The sequence below is a fragment of the Erpetoichthys calabaricus genome, chromosome 2 (genome assembly GCF_900747795.2).
Source record: "Erpetoichthys calabaricus chromosome 2, fErpCal1.3, whole genome shotgun sequence".
Classification (NCBI taxonomy): domain Eukaryota; kingdom Metazoa; phylum Chordata; class Cladistia; order Polypteriformes; family Polypteridae; genus Erpetoichthys; species Erpetoichthys calabaricus.
The window spans coordinates 129390518-129410670 of NC_041395.2; the positions used below are offsets into that span (position 1 = coordinate 129390518).

The window sequence follows — 20153 nt, forward strand, 5'->3', positions numbered from 1 at the left end:
CTCAGTGCTTCCATGCTCGTAACCTTACTGGTTCTTGTGCCCGTTTGTGAAAATTCCGCATGCAAACCACAAGGCAATTTTCAGTTTAATGAGTTTTATAAACCAGGAGATGTGATGTTAGGGGGAATATTTGCAGTGCATTTTAAAGCAATAGCACCAGAACTGTCTTTTAGGACAAAACCCGAACAATGGAAATGTGAAAGGTAGGTTTTTATATATATATGCATGGATATAATATAATCAATGAATTAATATTACAGTTGATAATAGATTAGCTCATTTTTACTGAAATGTATTCATCTTAATTTTACCTTGCACACGAACATTTTATAAGTTTTTTGCACTTGTATCAGCTTGTTTATTTAGTATATTATAACTTTATAATTATACATCCTAGATATATTGAGTCTATCTTTTGCAATTTTTTTTGTTATGAATGTTGGAAAAATCAAGTAAAAAGTCTATATTAATTATTATATTATGCACATGATTGTTGTTTTTATAAATCTTTCTACCCTAATGTCAAACCCACTGAACAGTGCATTTAATGTCTTAAATCAGCAGTTGAGCAGCTATTAGGTGGTACTAGAGGAACTAAAAAATTATAAAGAAAATTTGAAGAGAATTTTGAAGTAATAAAAATCTTGTTGGGATAAAAGCAATTTAAAAGTCAACTCAGTGAAGAGCTTACATGCATCACAAATTTGATTTGAAACACAGTTTTAGTTTTGGTAAACTTGTCTGGTGTGCCATCAGTTTTAGAACAATTTCAGTGATTGCTGGACTAATCTAAAAGAATACACAGTAAGGAAAAATAACAGATTTTAATAATTAATATTATACAATGAAGATATCTAACCTATTTGAATGCTCACTAATAATATTAACCAAAGTTGAAAGGCTACCTTCATCCTTACTTAAAACTAAATACAGGAATAAGCTGAATATGGAAGCAGATCTGTGCTTAAAGTTACCAATGGTGGAACATAAAGATTCTCTTAACCTTGATGCAGGCTCAGCCTTCACATTGCCTTGTAAACATTTGTGAGTTAAATCCATCTTTTATATTTTTGACCTGAAGTCATGTGTAACTTGTGAGTTATTTTTTTTTCATTGTTTTTAATTGAATGTACATGTAACTGCACATGTAAGTTAAAAGTATGAAAATTTTAGGGTTTCTAATTTTTATTTCACACATTCTTGCATTAAAAAAAAAACTGACATGCATGAGAAAAAAAGAGTTCAGTACTTAACAATGAACGATAGTACTTTCAATTCCTAGAAGGAGGACACCATGAAAAAGTTTCAGAGGCTGTGCCTTAGATTTCTATATGATAAAGCCAATTTGCTATCATATTCCAGGAAATCTGTGTTTTTATACAGTATATGTTTTGATAGGTCAGTATTATCACAAATATTACATTGTACAGTGACTACTGTGTCACAAGGCATATGGACAAAAATGTCATCATGGGATTTTTTGCAATTTAGGATTTAATAGTATTTAATTATAGTAGTAGTAGTATTTAGTTATCTAAAGTAAATAATCATGTAAAGTTAAGAAACTTTTTTTAAAAAAAAAAGCTTTTTTAACATTTTATTAAAACATTTGCATTAAAAATGTTGGCTCTTCTTTATAATTTTGTGTTTGTAATTTGTAATATTTTAATTTCAAGATCTAATAAAAACGAAACTTTATTTTATCATTCAGTTCTTTGAGTAATTCTCTAAGAATGCCATGATAGAGCAGGGCATACACTTTTCAAACTAAATTCTTCCTTTTTTCTCTTAACAGTTTTGACATCAATGTCTTTCAAAGGGCACAAGTCATGGCATTTGCAATTGAAGAAATAAACAACGATCCAGCCCTTCTTCCTAATGTATCACTGGGTTACAGACTGTATGATGACTGTATGAATCTGCAAGTGTCTCTCAGAGCGGCACTAGCTCTAATCGGAGGTCTGGGGGATGTTAGAGCTGATTCTGACTGCAAAGGACGCTCTCCCGTTGTTGCCATTGTTGGAGAACCTTTATCAACTCATTCCATTGCTGTTTCAAGAACTGTGGGTGTATTCAGCATGCCTATGGTAAGATGTTTGTTACTGTATGTAATATGTATGTTACAGAATCTAATTTTTCTTTTTATGTAATGAAAGTTCCCAGCTACATCTACCAATATGTGACTCTAGTAACTTCCAGCTAATTATAATGTATGTGCAATGTTTACTTATTAATATCATAATCAATAAATCATCTTAATTAGTTGTAAAACAATGTAGAATGTGTAATACAGCTGCTAAATTGCATTATATTGGTACTTGGCTAGCTGAAAAAGGGAACTTCTATGATGAGTGGAATTGTTTTAATGGGTTAAAAGAAAAATTCTTTTATCTCTTTATGCATAATTGTGTCCTGTTTAGATTGACATTTATCCCATAATTTTTGTACTGAATTTCTATGTTCCGAAATGTTATGCTTTGTGCAATATCGTGTAGTGTGATGATCATAATATACAATTTCTACAGTAAAAAATCATATGTGTGTGCTTATTTATGGCTGCCTTCCTCAGATCAGTTATTGTGCCTCCTGCTCCTGCTTAAGCAATAAGCTGGAGTTCCCTTCATTCCTTCGCACTGCCCCAAGCGATGCCTTTCAGATCAAAGTAATGGCTGAAATTATCAAGCATTACAGATGGACCTGGGTGGGCACTGTTGGAACTGATGACGACTATGGACGTTATGAACTGAAAAGTTTGAACCAAGAACTTGAGTCCTTTGGTTGTATTGCTTTCTCAGAAGCCCTCAATGTCAATGAAAAAGGAAAGCTGCTGAATGTAGTGAAGATCATAAAGCAGTCCAGTGCCAAAATCATAGTGGTGTTTCTAACCAAGATGGATGCGGCTGTGTTTATCACAGAAATTGTGAGACAAAATATTACCGGCAGGCAGTGGATAGCAAGTGACTCTTGGAGTCCTTTTCCTATATTTGCAAGCAATGAGAACTTTAAATCATTTGGTGGCACGATAGGCATCATTCCAAGAAGAGGGGTTATCCCTGGACTGGAAACGTTTCTACTTCAACTTCGCCCTGATGCTGATCCCACTCACATTTTGTACAAGCAGTTCTGGGAAACAATGTTTGACTGTAAGTTCTCTTCAAACTTATCAGTTTTAGCAAACAGCAGAATGTGCACTGGGTCAGAGGACCTTGGCAACACAAAGACAGAATACAGCGATGTTTCCCAGTTAAGAGGCTCCTATAATGTGTATACAGCAGTGTATGCAGTAGCACATGCACTTCACAACTTAATGTCATGTGAAAATGGAAAAGGGCCATTTCAAAATGATTCTTGTGCAGATGTGGCAACTATGCAGCCCTGGCAGGTAAGGACAAGGCGAGGGTGTTGTGAGAAACTGTTAAAATATTCTATTTAACCAGTTGTAAAATAATGCCAGCAGGTTCTTAAACACAGCAGCTGCTTTTTTAATATTAACACATTTGTGTGACAAGGGTCTGAAGCTGTTAGTTTATCTGCTTAGTAGCATCAGTAAACTAAGTTCAGTTTACCTTTAGCTTGCATTTGTTCTACTTGACTGCATAGTTTTTTGAGTACTCCAAGTGTCAGTCACATCCTGTGACAAGTGTGTTGACTGGCAGCTTTAAACTGTCCCTCTGTACCTGTAAGAGTGTGCTCTGTGATCAATTGAATACTCGTACCATGTTGATTCCTGGCTTAAATCAGAAGCTTCTGTATTGAGATACATTTTGACATAAATTAATAAAATGAAATATGCATATATTTAATTGATCTTGGTATCTTAACTATATATTTCATATTCATTTTCAAATTTCTAATGCATATTTTAACAGTTGGGTGGCTCGGTGGCGCAGTGGGTAGCGCTGCTGCTTCGCAGTTGGGTGACCTGGGGACCTGGGTTCGCTTCCCGGGTCCTCCCTGTGTGGAGTTTGCATGTTCTCCCCATGTCTGCGTGGGTTTCCTCCGGGCGCTCCAGTTTCCTCCCACAGTCCAAAGACATGCAGATTAGGTGGATTGGCGATTCTAAATTGGCCCTAGTGTGTGTTTGTGTGTGTCCTGCGGTGGGTTGGCACCCTGCCCGGGATTGGTTCCTGCCTTGTGCCCTGTGTTGGCTGGGATTGGCTCCAGCAGACCCCCGTGACCCTGTGTTTGGATTCAGCGGGTTGGAAAATGGATGGATGGATATTTTAACAGTTATAAAAACATGATAAAAAACACACGTTCTGTATTTGTAATAGACAAACCCAGTGAAACTTTCTGAAAATATTATCAAATCCTACTGTACATTACTTAATTCATATTATAATTATTTTATTACAAGCTTTTACATTACCTTAAGAAGGTCAACTTCACAACTAACATAGCGGACCGAGTGACTTTTGATGAGAATGGGGATCCTGTTGCTGTTTTTGATGTTATAAACTGGCAGAAAAATGCAGAAGGAACAGTGATTAGCAAAACCATTGGAGTGTTTGATGAATCTGCTGCAATGGGGAATCATCTTTTTCTCAAGGAAGAGGACATATTTTGGAACTTCAAATTTGGAACAGTAAGATGAATGGTTTTTTGCATCTATTAGCAGTCTATGTATTAAAAGTCATTTATTCATTGTTTTAATGAAAGTTAGAAAGTTTTGAGAATAGCAAAGGATGATGAAGATGGGGCATCATCTTTCTCTCAAGGGAGAGGATATATTTCGGACCTCTGAATTTGGAACAGTAAGATGAATATATTTCTGAATGTATTCAGTTACAGTTGTAATTTCGCTTTTGTATAAAACTAAAATTGGTTCACAGAAATAGGTGTTTATTAAGAAATTTTGGTAACACGTTCATTTAAGTATTTATTACAAGAATCTGTTAGTAGTCTACATATTATATAAATCATGTACTCTTTGTGTTAATACATATTAAAAAGCTCTAAGAAAAGTACACATTGTAACTAATGGTGTAGAATTTTTGTAATACAGTAATTATTTAATGAAGTGCAGTTTAGTGGCATCGGTTAGCTCTGTTGTTAACCTGCATCTTCTGTTGGTTTCTGCATGGGTGATGGTTGTTTTTTAACTTGTTCAAATCCTAAAGGTGTCCAGGATGACTTATGACAACAAATTGTCCCACACTAATTGTGTGTATGGTTGATGGGCCCGAGTGTGCCATGCAGTGCACAGGTATTCCAAAGGTTAGCAAGAAAGATTCAGTATTTGACCCAGTATTTGAATAAGCTAGGGTTCAAAATTAATAATTTAATGATTAAATATGAGTGTACTGTATGTATGCAAGTGCATAAAAATATCTAGTGTGCTTGGGGGTGTTTGAAAGGGTGTGTGTGTGTACACGCACTGCCATTCAGGAAAAAAATATCCATTTGTAAATTACAGAAAATGTGTGAATTTACTTCTTAGAACTGCAGTTCTCTTCTCCACATCTCCAAAGAGATGTTTAGGTCAACTGGTTATTTTAAATTTGTAACACTGCGCGTATGTCCTGCAGTTGACTAGCAGTACAGTAATCCCTCCTCCATCGCGGGGGTTGCGTTCCAGAGCCACCCGCGAAGTAGGAAAATCCGCGAAGTAGAAACCATATGTTTATATGGTTATTTTTATATTGTCATGCTTGGGTCACAGATTTGCGCAGAAACACAGGAGGTTGTAGAGAGACAGGAACGTTATTCAAACACTGCAAACAAACATTTGTCTCTTTTCCAAAAGTTTAAACTGTGCTCCATGACAAGACAGAGATGACAGTTCTGTCTCACAATTAAAAGAATGCAAACATATCTTCCTTTTCAAAGGAGTGCAAAGCAAGCAGTCAAAAAAAAAATCAATACGGCTTTTAAGTATGCGAAGCACCGCCGGTACAAAGCTGTTGAAGGCGGCAGCTCACACCCCCTCTGTCAGGAGCAGGAAGAGAGAGAGAGAGAGAGAGAGAGAGAGAGAGAGATAGCGAGAGACAGATAAAAAAAATCAATACGTGCCCTTTGAGCTTTTAAGTATGCGAAGCTCCGTGCAGCCTGTCCTTCAGGAAGCAGCTGCACACAGCCCCCCTGCTCACACCCCCCTACGTCAGCGCAAGAGAGAGAGAGAGAGAGAGAGAGAGAGAAAGTTAGCTGGATAGCTTTTCAGCCATCTGCCAATAGCGTCCCTTGTATGAAATCAACTGGGCAAACCAACTGAGGAAGCATGTACCAGAAATTAAAAGACCTATTGTCCGCAGAAACCCGCGAAGCAGCGAAAAATCCGCGATATATATTTAAATATGCTTACATATAAAATCCGCGATGGAGTGAAGCCGCGAAAGGCGAAGCGCGATATAGCGAGGGATCACTGTACTTCTTTCTGAGGTTATTTACTGACTGGCATATCCCATGTAAGATGAATTGGATTAAGCGAGTCTATGAGTGTATGTTTGTATGGCATAATGTAATGTAAAAACTGACTTCAGAAACCAGTGGCTGCTACTTTCAAACATCAATGTTTTTAGACGTGTTACAGTAATATATGTAAAGATGCTACTGTTTCACCATGTTACATATAACGTCATCATTACTTCAGATTCCTGAATCGTTGTGCAGTAAGAGCTGTCTACCTGGAACAAGAAAGGCAACCAGGAAAGGAGAGCCAGTTTGCTGCTTTGATTGCATGACATGTGCAGAAGGAGAGTTCACAGATGAGATAGGCAAGTAAAGTGTAATGGAATATTCTTTACAAGAAGTTTAAATGTTGCTTTATTTCATCACTCTATAATCAGAGCTGTACTGTATCTTATTTAATCAAGTGCTAATGTAGAAAATGAACAGGAGGTTAAAGGTTAAATCAGAACAGGAGGGGCTGGTTTATGAAAATTGGCAATTGGATTATTCCATTATATTCGTAGTGGAATGCAATAAATTGTTGTCAGCACTAAAGCAGTAACAGGGCATGCCTTTTTTGGATGAGTATGCATGCCAAAATTAAATGCAATCCAACGTGTTAACTAGAGTGAAATGTAATGGTTGAGCACGTGATGCATTTGATTTTGGCAGGTTTTATCTTGTCATGATTAAAAACATCAAACAAGTGATTAATTGCTTTTCTTTCCTCCACACAATTTTCACATTGGTTTTAAATGCAATACAAAAATCATAATTCATTTTCATTGCGTGTCTTAACTAAAGGCAAAGCAGCCATATTGCATTTTGCTTAGCAGCAGCTCTGTGTGTACTGCATTTTGATTCGAGACTGTGCCTCAATCGTGCTAAAACTAAAAGTAATCAAATAACCAATCAGCATTAAAGTTGGGGCAAGGAAGTCAACAGTTGGGGAAAGCAGCTGGACCCAGGAGATAGCATGGCAAACCATTGTTGCATAACTTAAGAAGTCATTTGTGAGATACTGTGTTGTAACATGCATATTAGTAAAACAAGTTCTATGTACAGTTTCCATGCCTGGCACATTTTGACTTTTTTCACTTTTATAATTTACTAAGGGCGGCACGGTGGCGCAGTGGGTAGCGCTGCTGCTTTGCAGTTAGGAGACCCGGGTTCACTTCCCGGGTCCTCCCTGCGTGGAGTTTGCATGTTCTCCCCGTGTCTGCGTGGGTTTCCTCCGGGTGCTCCGGTTTCCTCCCACAGTTCAAAGACATGCAGGTTAGGTGGACTGGTGACTCTAAATTGGCCCTAGTGTGTGCTTGGTTTGTGGGTGTGTTTGTGTGTGTCCTGCGGTGGGTTGGCACCCTGCCCAGGATTGATTCCCTGCCTTGTGCGCTGTGTTGGCTGGGATTGGCTCCAGCAGACCCCCGTGACCCTGTGTTCAGATTCAGCGGGTTGGAAAATGGATGGATGGATGGATGGATAATTTACTAAGAAAAATGGCAACGGATGAAATGTAATGATGAAAAGGTTTATTTACCTGGGCGGTGTCATTCATGTCTCTGGTGACTCTTCCTATGAAGTGAGTAGATGGATTGGGAGAGCATGGGGAGTCATGAGGTTGCTAGAAAGGGGTGTGTGGCGCTCCCGATATCTATGCAAAAGGACGAAGGTCCAGGTCTTTAGAGTCCTGGTGCTTCGTGTCTTGATATATGGTTGCGAGACATGGACGCTATCCAGTGACCTGAGACGAAGACTGGACTCCTTTAGTACTGTGTCTCTCCAGAAAATCCTTGGGTACTGTTGGTTTGACTTTGTGTCGAATGAGCGGTTGCTCATGGAGTCCCGAATGAGGCACATTACCTGCATTGTGAGGGAGCGTCAGTTACGGCACTACGGCCATGTGGCGTGTTTCCCTGAGGGTGATCCAGCTCGTAAGATCCCCATTGTTGGGGACCCGAGTGGCTGAACCACACCAATGGGTCACCCACGTAACACCTGGCTGCGGCAGATAGAGGGTCATTTCCAGAGGGTAGAACTGGACCGCGTGTCTGCCTGGGGGGTTGCAAACTGAGATCCCGAGTTGTTTTGTTGTGTAGTGGGTGCGGCAACACACTGTACCAGTGCATGCTCCCCAACTTGACCTGACTTGATAATTTACTAATGCTTTTTAGAAGTCAACACTATTGTCAGATATTCATAAATTATCAATTAGATGGTTGTTATTATTTTACAAGTGGTTGTAAATTAAAACTAACCATAATGAGAGGAACCATTTAGGAAAAATCACTTTCAATGAAAGGAAATTGCCTTAGGTTGGTGGTGTGTAAGGATAACGTCAGTAGCAACTGTTACACAAAGGAAGGTCTCTGGATTCCTCCTTCATCGGGAGCTGCTTGTGCTTCCTTTATTAGTGATGCTGGAGGTGCAGTGAGCTTGGGGTCACAGTTCTTCCAGGGGCATGGGTTTTCTCGTTATAATTAAGACAGACAGATCTGCCGTTTACAGATTTGGCAATCATTTTCCTGTATTCCCTTTAATGTGGTCTCCTTAAATCCGGCAGAACAGATAAATCCTATATAGGTAAACCCTAAATCTTAACCCTCTACATGGTTCTAAAAAGCATTGATTGTTTACTATCCACTGTCATTCAATTCCGATGTGTAAAACTTCAATGGTAAAATATCTAAATCTGCCTTCTGCCCAGTACTAGGATAATCTCCAGCCCATTTCTACCCTGACTTGGATTAAGCAGGTTTCAGAATGTTAAGTTATGCATAATAAATTCTTGCTAAGCACTAAACAGTTCATTTCATAAAGCACATGGTGTAACATATCTAGCAAGACTGATGGTCATAGCTTAAAAATTATGAAACATACATACATTCTCAAATCGGTTTAATTTAATGTAGAGTTACAGGGGACCAAAGCTTATCCTGGCAGTTTTCGGTTTAATATGGAAAAAATCTGAACAGCGTGCCAATTCCCCATAGGTCCACTCAGAAGCATGAAGTAAATTTGAAGATGAGCAAACTTAAGAAGCACATGTTTGTGGATGACGCAGGAGAACCCACTTACACACAGAGAGAACTTCTAAATCTGTGCAATGTATTGTGTAACTGTGCCACTTAATCCTGAAGCAGATTTAATAATTTGTTAATGGCAGAAAAAAATTTTAAAATGATTCCAGCTCCTATAATAAATGACTACAGGATTATCAATTTTATCTCTATAACTGCAACATTTAACATTTAGTTTTTATCTGTGAAATATCTTGAAAAGGTTCATTGTGTGTTAACAATTTTCCCTTGAAGATATTTTCTTCTTTTTTTTCTCCTTATTTTCTATTTTCTTATTTTGTGTGTTTTTCTGACCAACAATTAAAATCTAAACAATCTTTTCTGTATTTAAATCTTACCTTAAAAAAAACACAACTGAGATTTTCATTCAATCCATGTGCTCTCGAAAGATGCAAAAAAGACAAATTTAGTGATGAATTTTTTAAAGCCTAGTCAAGTAAAGTGGAGGCAGGTGAAGATAATATAAGCAGTTTAGAGTTTAACTTACAAAACAATTACACCTTGCAGTGCTGTGAAAGCTTATTGAAATCTGGAATATTGTTTTTTTTGTTTTTCTTTTCTAGACTCAGTTGAATGCCAGGCATGTCCTCCTGATTTCTGGTCCAGTCCCAAGAGAAATAAGTGTGTTCCAAAAGATGTTGAGTTTTTGTCATATGAAGATGGCATGGGAATTACTCTGACAGCGACAGCTTTGTCTGGAGTCTGCTTATCTGCTGCTGCTTTAGCAGTTTTTATTTACTACCGAAGAACTCCAGTTGTTAAGGCCAACAACTCTGAGCTCAGTTTTCTTTTGTTGGTGTCATTAATTCTATGTTTCCTTTGTTCCTTATGCTTTATAGGAAAGCCCTCACCATTGACCTGTATGTTGAGGCACGTAGTGTTTGGAATCAGCTTTGTTTTTTGTATTTCTTGTATCCTTGTGAAGACAATTGTTGTACTAATGGCATTCAAGGCTACACTGCCTGGTAATAACATGATGAAGTGGTTTGGTGCTGCCCAGCAAAGAGGCACAGTCTTTGCTCTTAGTTTTGTTCAATTTCTCATATGCATTGTATGGTTAGTTACATCCCCTCCTGTTCCAGCGAAAAACACAAGATATAACAATGCCAAAATTATCTTTGAGTGTGATATTGGATCAGTCACAGGATTTAGCTGCCTGCTGGGATACATAGGCTTACTGGCTTGTGTTTCCTTTTTGCTAGCTTTTCTCGCAAGACGCCTACCAGACACCTTCAATGAGGCCAAGTTCATTACTTTCAGCATGCTTATCTTCTGCGCAGTATGGATTACGTTCATACCTGCTTATGTCAGCTCACCAGGGAAGCACACAGTGGCTGTGGAGATCTTTGCTATTCTAGCATCAAGTTTTGGTGTTCTTGTTGCAATATTTGGTCCAAAATGTTACATCATTTTGCTAAGACCAGAGCTAAACACTAAAAAAGCCCTGATGGGAAGAGATATTGTGAAAAACCAATAATGTACCTGAATAGCCCTATTGTTGAATTCTGTAATCCAGAGCTAAAATATCCACTTTACAGGTTTTTGTAGCATCTGTACCCTTTTCTAAACAGCTTTTTAAATACTATTCATAGAAAAAAATAGTACTTTTCAAAACTATTTACGAAAGCTTATTCCCACCACTCAAAAAATATTGTGTTATTTCTGAAAGGTACTGCATTATTATTCAAAAGCATTGTTATTTTGCACAATGTACTGCATTATTTCACAAAAGTATGTCCTGTGATGGCTAATGAGGGATATATTAATAATGTGCATACATGCAATCTTTGGACAAGTAGTGAACAAAAGTAATAGGTGTAAATTTAATTCTGCGTGTGCTGAGGGGTACATTTAATCTACACATATTTAGATTCACTCGAAAGGCAGTGATCATCACATCAGCAATTGGTGTAAGGCAAGAAGCAACCTGCTGCTGCCAGTAATATGACGTAGATGTGTGGAGGGAGAAAGGAAGAAATAACACAATACTTATGTAATTTCATAATAATAGGAAGTATTGTGAAATAATAATAATTACTGTGAAATAACACAATTCTTTTTCAAAATAACACAATTTTTTTTTTTTTGTTGAGGGGTGGAAATAAGCTTCTGCACTTATTTATTCACCTGTATACACAACAGTGCAGCTGGATCTCCAGGACCTTCATGCAATAAATCTATTTTAGATACTCTTAATGCCAAATGCTGTGTGAACAATGAAAGCAGTTCACTTGTTCTTTCTGTAAGTTAGCTAGCATATTGATCTGAATGCTTTCATTATACAACTGATCCTCACATACAGTTGTATTATTTTGTTTTATGTACTCTTTGTCCTGGGTCTTCTGGAATGCTGTCAAGCGTGAGAATTGATGTATGATATAACAGGTGCAAGTAACCAAATGGGAAATGAGTATGGCTGGTTTGTCACACGGTTAATGTTACATTGTTTCATTTACTGATTGAGGGCCCTTCTTTGATATTTATTTTAGTTTTTTTTATATTCTATCAGCATTTCCCTGTGTTTCCTCTTCTAATTTTCTCCCATAATGAAAATTACGTTTAATTGCAAGCCAAATTTGTGTGTTTAACTGTGCCTTGCAGAGCAACTGGTGCTCTGTCTATGCCTTCTTCCTGCCTCGTCTCTAGTACTATTGGGTTAGACTGTGAAATAAAAAAGATGCTGAAATAATGCATGAGTGGATTTATTATTAAGAATTCTGAAACAATATACCTTTATTAAATTGCTTTGAGTAAACATGTGTAATTGATAATGTTACATTTACTTATTGAGGTACCATCTCATGTAACTAATGTACTACATTCATTTTATGTACATATTGTCATATGTGTAACAAACATCCACACCAAAAAAATGTTTGGGGCAGCCACCCATATATTGTTCCTGGCTGCAATGGATAATTTTTTTGGTACAGAATTGTACAGGTTCAAGTCCACAACTGTACTGCCCTTTACTGGCGGCTGTAATGGAGAGAGGAGGAAGTGATGTCATTCCTGGGATCACAACCGGAAGTGATGTCATTGGCCCTGGGACCGGAAGTGACTTCGTCAGTGGGCCCAGAGCCGGAAGTGCCGTCATCACAGCCAGGCAGGATTTCCTGTAACTGGTCTGCAGAGAAGTGAGAAAAACAGTCAGTGCACTCCACCACCCCCTGGTCTGACATTACTCTCATTCAGATCCTTCAGCTGCCTCCCATGTGCACGTGTGTGACAATATGAAAGAAAAATTGTGTAGCTCTTTTCTTACAAAACATAGCACTGTGCGCTCACCAAGTAAATAGTAGAGCACACAAAAAGCAGCCCCACACAAGGTAAAGATACATACTGTAATTAGAGGCAGGTTTCCATGCATGGTATTTTGTTTTGTAAGTTGCTATTTGTGCATTTACTAGAGAGAAGACATGACACATTCATTGAGACAGCATTTTTCAATTGTAAGAATGTATGTTCTTACAGGCTGTTTCAAGCCGACATGTCACGGATCCTTGACTCAAAATCCTATTGCAAATGCTGATGCAAAAATGGTGTACTTCTGGTTCTGTGAGCAAAGTGGACTGTTAGCGAAGAAATCCTCATCAGTCGCCAAAGCATTTATCAGAAAAGGCGGGTGCATCATATCAGTGTAAACATATTACAGCTTTAAAAATTATTCTGTAATAAAAACAAATTTAAAAAGTAATATTCCAAGAGTAATATAAAATTTGTTATTCTTTTATTTCTAATAAAAGTTTTAATGACACTAAAACATTTATATGACAGTTCCAAAAATGAAGACCCGCTGTTGTAACTCCTTTAAGTTTCAGTCACCCCATGACTGGATTTTGCTTGCATTAAAGGTGAAGCTGATAATTTTACAATACTATTATTTTTATTATTGTTGTGTTCCCTTTGTATTATTTTCTAAAGGCATGGCTGTATCTGTTTATGTGCCACACACATATAAAAGAAAATAAACTTCTTTAAGAAAAAAAGAGAATTTGTAAAACTTTTTTGTTTATGTCAAGGTTTTAGGTGAAAAAGGAAATAAAACCTTAACAGGTTACCTACTGTATCTATTATAAATATGAATATAAATAGTTTATATATCTAAGTTTATGAACCTACTCTATGTGCATCCAAATGCAGAGATGGCTCCTGGAATAGGCTATGTTGTGATTTATCACATAAAGTGGTGTGAGGCCTTCAAAAAGAGTCAGGGAATCAATCGTGAATCCCACCAACCTACCCAGAGGAGGTGCACTAAAAGGCAGCCTAGCTTCCACTTGAGTGGCTTGTTTCAGCCTACACTCAGCCAAAATGCAACTCATTATCAAAGTTCAATAATATATTCAGTAATGTCCCGAAATAAACTTGAAATGCCCCATTTGACAGAGGATGATCATTAGCTCTTGGCTTGTAAAGGGTAAGAAGACAAGAAATGTTTACAGGAGGATTTATTGAGTGAGAAGGAAAAGAAATTCAGAAAATGTTAAAAGGTGCAAAAATAATCAAAAAAGGACAAGGCAAACAAGTTCCAATTTGAAATCCACAATAACAATCAAAGATAATTAGAATACTCACAAAAACTACCAGAATTCACCAGAATAAATTCAAAATGAACCACATTGACTTCACTACCCAGCGTGCCTTCATGGGGCTGGTCCATTAACAGTAATGGATCAGATGCCCTGCCAATTTTGGATCCATCCATAAAATACAAATCATAAATAGATACTACATAATAAGAAAACAGAATAAAATTAACAGATAATGCATCAAAAATAGACAAAAAAATGAACAGAAAAATACAGAAATAACGGAAAACAATGAACAAAAATAAAAAGGTTGCATATGCATTTAGCTAGTGTGGTAAATCTGTCTTGCAGTGTGCATCCAGGTCTTCATGATCCTCATGTCTGCATCCAAATCACACTCATATTCACGGATGCAGCCAGGCTCCCCTTTCAATAGTCTGTACTCTTCCTCCTCCTCCACTATTGTTGTTGTCTGCTAATCAGAATATAGCAACAGTAGGGAGAGCAGTGCCAATATAGGAATCTTTTTTGCAAACTCTGTCATTGTACAGGTCAGTGAAATGCTTGCACCCCTCTTTTCTTTAAATGCACAAAAAATATATGGAACTAATCATAATTGCTTGCTATTTAGCAATCATAAATCTCATTTAGCCTTTGATCTATTGCAGTTTTCCCTGATGATGGCCAATATCTGTCCTGTGTTTCTCTCTGTTAAGCTGATTCAGATGTATGTGGCTTTTGGCTTTACATCAATGAAGTGCCTTTTGTATACTTGTGTCTTTTTGGCTTCAGTTCTGCAAACCACTGTATCTAAAAATCTGACCTGCAATACTTTTTTGCATCTATCTATCTATCTATCTATCTATCTATCTATCTATCTATCTATCTATCTATCTATCTATCTATCTATCTATCTATCTATCATCTTACGCATGTACATGGGAGACAGTTTAACAGCTCATTTGATTGTAATTCTCCACCAATTCAGAGGCTGGTGATGTGTCATAACACTCTCTTTTTCTCAGAAGACTCACAGCTCTCCTCTAATGATGTCACTTTCAGTGTCTTCCTATCTGGACCCACTTCTTCCTGCCTGGAAGTTACATAACCGAAAGAATCACAATGTTCAACAGTCAGAATAGGAATCTGGTCTAAGAAGACTTGTTTTGCTTTTTAACACATTTATTTTTCGATTTCAATTTTATAATAGTCAGGGTTGGCTGCAAGGCTGTTCAAACATTTTTATTGTCCTGTGTTTCTATTACAGTGGAATAGTTGGCAGGATTTTTGCTGTGATGCAGGATGCAACAGCAGGACTTGAAAGCAGTCCTCCATTCCATGGCCAAGGATCTACAGATACATAAGTCTAGGTGGAAGAACAACAGACTTGGCTCACTGAATCGGAGGTATGTAACCAAGCTCATGTTGCTCTCCGAGAGGGGCGACAGATAGGTCTGTCCCAGGTATTGCTTCCTAGCCACTTTGATGATGATACTGTGTTCTTCCTATGGATTTTCTGGCATACTACTAATCATCATTACTGGGAGCGTACAGAGTGGGAGAACATACAGTACAAGTGCCATTCTTGAGAAAAAGAGAGAAGAGGCAACAGAATGAGCAAGTCTTTAAAAACAATAAAGAAAGGAGAAATGTCCCTTTCCCCGATATAAATGCTTATTCCAAGATTTGATTAATTAGATCTTGTCATATTTTAAAAGCGTTTTTAACAGATCGTCTAAGTGAGAATTTCTTTTTTTCTAAATTTAAACAGTATATAACATCAGTTACCCACTGACTTATAACAGGTAGGCTGGGATTCTTCCAGTTGAGCAAGATAAGTATACAATGTAGTAGTGTGGTATAAGCAATTACAATCAATTTGTCCTTCTCCACTTTACGGTCATCTGTGACTACACCAAACAAAGCTGTTAATGGTTTAGGAGTGACTGTGACACCAAGGCTCTCTTATAGGCATTCAAAAATTTTTGTCCAGAATGATGTTAATTTGGTACACACCCAAAACATGTGGCACAGTGAGGCTGGTGCTCGATGGCAACATTCACAGGTTGAATCTTGTCCTGGATACATTTTGGACAATTTTTAACAAGATAAATGTGCCCAATAAAAGATTTTAAGCTGAATGAATTAATGCTTTGCACATATGGAGCTAGAGTGTATTCTATGAATGGCTGCCTTCCACCACTCCTTTTCTCAAATGTCAAGTGAAAGGTCCTTCCCTATTATACCCTGAGATCTTTGAAAGGAAGAGACTTTAAAATGTTTTTATATATTATTGAGATGCTTTCAAGACTGATCAGTATTGCCTCTGGATTAAAAATAGGTGGGGGTTGAGGAAAATTGGGCAGGTTTTTTTTAGTAAGGTTTCTGATTTGAAAGTAGTGGAAAGATTGTGTTGATGGGAAGTTAAATTTGATGCGTAATTGTGTATAAGATGCAAATACATTATCTATACACAGTCCTGTAAGTGTTTTACTTCCGGGTGTCTTCCAAACATTAAATACTGTGTAGGTTTGAGAGGGTGGAAAAAGGTGATTATCATGTAGAGGTGCAACAGATAAAAGCTTCTCTGTCTTAAAGTGCTTCCTGCATTGGTTCCATATTCTAAGTGATTGATGGACAATTGGATTTGATAGTATATTAATTAGTATTTACTGTGTCACAAAGCAGGGTACGTAAAGAAGTATAGCAAGATTTTATTTGCAGGTCAGGCTTGTAATATTCATCAATTTGTGTCAATTTCCTGGTCTTTATACATTGTATATTTGCCACCCAGTAATAAAATTGAAAGTTAGGTAGCGCCATGCCATCTTCTGCTTTAGGTCATTGTAGAGTTGCGTGGATGTTTTGAATTCCAAATAAATGAGTTTATAATTGAATGAAATTTCTTAAACAACAATTTGCTATTTATATGTTGATGCTCTGAAATAGAAAAAGAAGCTAGGGAAGGATGTTCATCTTGACAGTATTAATTCTCCTTGCAAATGCTAGATGAAGGTCAACCATCTGTTCACATCTTATTTAATATTTTTCCATGCATATAGAAATTTTGTTGAAAAAGATCTTTATATTTTAAACTGGCCTAAAAGAAATGGGAAGGTATCCAAGTCTAATACTGTCTACAAGAGGGTTTACTGGGAAAAGAAAACCTTTTTTCAAATTTATTTTGAGTCCAGATATCTTTTGAAATTCTGCTAGTGCATTGAGAACTGCTGGTATGTACGTTTCTGGGACTGAAATACACAGTATCATATCATCTGCATATAAAACCTTACATTTGAGTGAAGTTTCCCTATGGTTTTAGTATGTTTAGAGTATGTGTTAGTAATTACATGCTACCTTATAACTCCTTGTTTTGCTTTAGATGCCAGAATCAGTTTGTAGCAAAAACTGTCAACCTAGTACAAGTAAAACAGCTAGAAAAGGAGAGCCAATCTGCTGTTTAGACTGTGTGCCTTGTGCTGATGAACAAAACAGCAATCAGACTGGTAGGTAAGGTTTGTCATGCGGCAAACATGTAAATTTAAGTCAGTGGGTATCCCTGCAATCAAACCAAGGTTGCAAGGGCAGGTTTAGCATTTTTAAAGTCTTTCATCAAAGCTGCTGGCAAAATTGAGGTATTGTAGCTGTCACACAAGTGCGACTGGGAAGACGTTATATGGACCAAGCAAAGGTAATTCCATGCCTGGCCAGGGGGTGGCGAGGTGCACTAAACTTTCTCTTGTTATCTCTACAGACCAGCCGCAGGAAAACCTGTCTGATTTAGAACAGATGACGTCACTTCTGGTTCCGGCGCCCAGAAGAATATCACTTCCAGCACCTACTCTGACAACTGAAGAACATCACTTCCGGTTCCCTTACGTCACTTCCTGTCCAATCCTTTAAAACTGCCATCTTGACAAACCATCGACAGTTCTGTTTTGGACTTGGTATTGAGAACATCTCTGTACTACTGCAAGAATCTTTTGCAGCCAGGAATAATATAAGGGTGGCTGCCCCCAAATCTTTTTAAGTGTGTCGAGTCAATTCTTTTACATAGCATAATTTCAATATTGCTATCTCTCTGCCCAAATTTTAGTAATTTAACCCTTAAGAAAATAGAAATATAAGCCTCTATATATTTTCAGAAATTTACTGTGGTATTTATGTATTTCCCATTTAGATTTAAATGCAACAAATGATCATCTGAACTCTGGTCTAATTATAAAAAAACAAATGTGTGCTAAAGCAAATGGAATTCCTTTCCTATGACGATGCTATTGGCATTACATTGGCAGCTACACTTTTGACAGGTTTCTGTGTAATAGTTGCTGTATTAGCAGTTTTCATTCTCCTTTGAAACACTCCTGTTTTTAAAGTCAACATTTCTTAACTGAGCTACCTTGTGCTGGTATCATTGATGTTATGTTTCCTTCACTCTTTGTCTTTCATTGCAGAGCCTTCACGCATAACTCCCAGGCACACGGTGCTTGGGATAAGCTTTGTTATGTGCCTTTCTTGTATCCTGATAAAAACTATTTTGTGATAATGGCTTTCACTGCAACACTGCCTGGAAAAAGTGCAATGAAGTGGTTTGGTGTTGTTTAGCAGAGGTGTAATATGGCTCATCACATCTCTCCCAAGTCCCACAGAAACACCAAATACCAGACTGTAAAAATCTATTATATTTGTTGCACCGGGTAATCATTTACCAAAACTTTCAGTTATCTATGGCAGTAGTCAAATCAATAAATTAAAAAAAATATATATATATTTTTCATTTAAATTTCTAATGCTGTGCTACAGAAATTATGCTTAGGGTTAGGGATAGGGTAATTTATTTCCCTTTCTTTCCATATATCTTGTAGATGATGCATAAGAATTCTATTTAAGATAGTCAATAATGCCATTTTAGTTCTACTGAAGTTAATTGAAATACAAGGCTATTGGATTATCATTGAATTTATTTGGTTCCCATAGTTGCAACTTATAAAATGTAGTTTTTAATCTCTGAAATATCTCTGAAATGTTAATTTTGGATTAACAATTTTCCGTAGAAGGTATTTTCTTATTTTCTTAATGATTAAAAAAAAAGAAAATTCTAATAACAATATTTTCTGCAATTAAGTCTTCGTGTCCTAAAACCACAACTAAGTGTGATTTTGCATTTGTATTCTAAAAAATGCAAAGATTTGTTTTTCAGAATATGCTATAGGAAGTCTAGGCACTTTAGACAAAACACAGTGATTGCATCATGATGAATTTCTCCTAGCCATATACAAGTAAAGTGGAGGAAGGTTAAATAAATATAAGCAGTTTGGAGTTACAAAACAATAACACCATACAATATTGAAAAAACTTATTAAAATCCTAATATTGCCTGTTTTTTTCTATGTCAGACATGTCCTAAATTCTGATCCAGTCTCAAGAGAAATAAGAGTGTTCCAAAAGATGTGGAATATTTATCATATGAAGACGGCATGGGAATTACTCAAACAATGACAGCTTTTGCTGTGTTTTAGAAGTTTTTATTTGCTACTGAGGAACTCCAGTTTTTAAGGTCAACAACTCTGAGCTCAGTTTTCTTTTGTTAGTGACATTAGTTCTATACAGTACTTTCTTTGTTCTGTGTTTTATCGGAAAACTCTCACCCTTAACCAGTATGTTGAGTATTGATGAGCAAACACTGAGAAAAGTGAGCTCACTGTGATTTCAGCAAAATCAATGAAATATTTGAGAACATTACCAGACTCACTGAAACACATTAAAATCAATGAGACGGAGGAATGGAACTAGTTTTGAGTGGATTATAATGGTGCAATGGTCTTTTAAGTGTTTTTGAGTATCGGTAGAAAATGTGTATATACTGATGCATACTGGCACTCCCAGAGAACTGGTAGCAAGGACCTAAACATGCTTAATTTAGCAGTGAAGATACAACATACAATAAATCTATGTAAAACAATGAAGTATTTTCATAACATTCATATTATGGTCAGCTAATGTACCCCTCAAATGAAAATACTGCATGTGGGCAGCAAATCCAGCTGGAGTGGTGACATCATAACATTAATCTGAGGTTTGAGTATACTTAAAGTATGCATGTGTGAAAGATCTGTGCATGGATGCTAAACCTCTATGATGTTATGTTGGCCATGCA

General features: G+C 37.0%; 1 protein-coding gene across 1 annotated transcript; it reads left to right on the plus strand.

Annotated features, from left to right (window-relative positions):
• LOC114645357 (extracellular calcium-sensing receptor-like) lies at positions 1 to 11026 on the plus strand. The gene is made up of 6 exons (XM_028793217.2): positions 1 to 203; positions 1796 to 2087; positions 2570 to 3382; positions 4358 to 4585; positions 6590 to 6713; positions 10028 to 11026. The coding sequence occupies exons 1-6, from the start codon at positions 13 to 15 to the stop codon at positions 10939 to 10941; spliced, it is 2562 nt and encodes an 853-aa protein (XP_028649050.2). The 5' UTR covers positions 1 to 12; the 3' UTR covers positions 10942 to 11026.
• The last annotated feature ends 9127 nt before the right edge of the window (positions 11027 to 20153 follow it).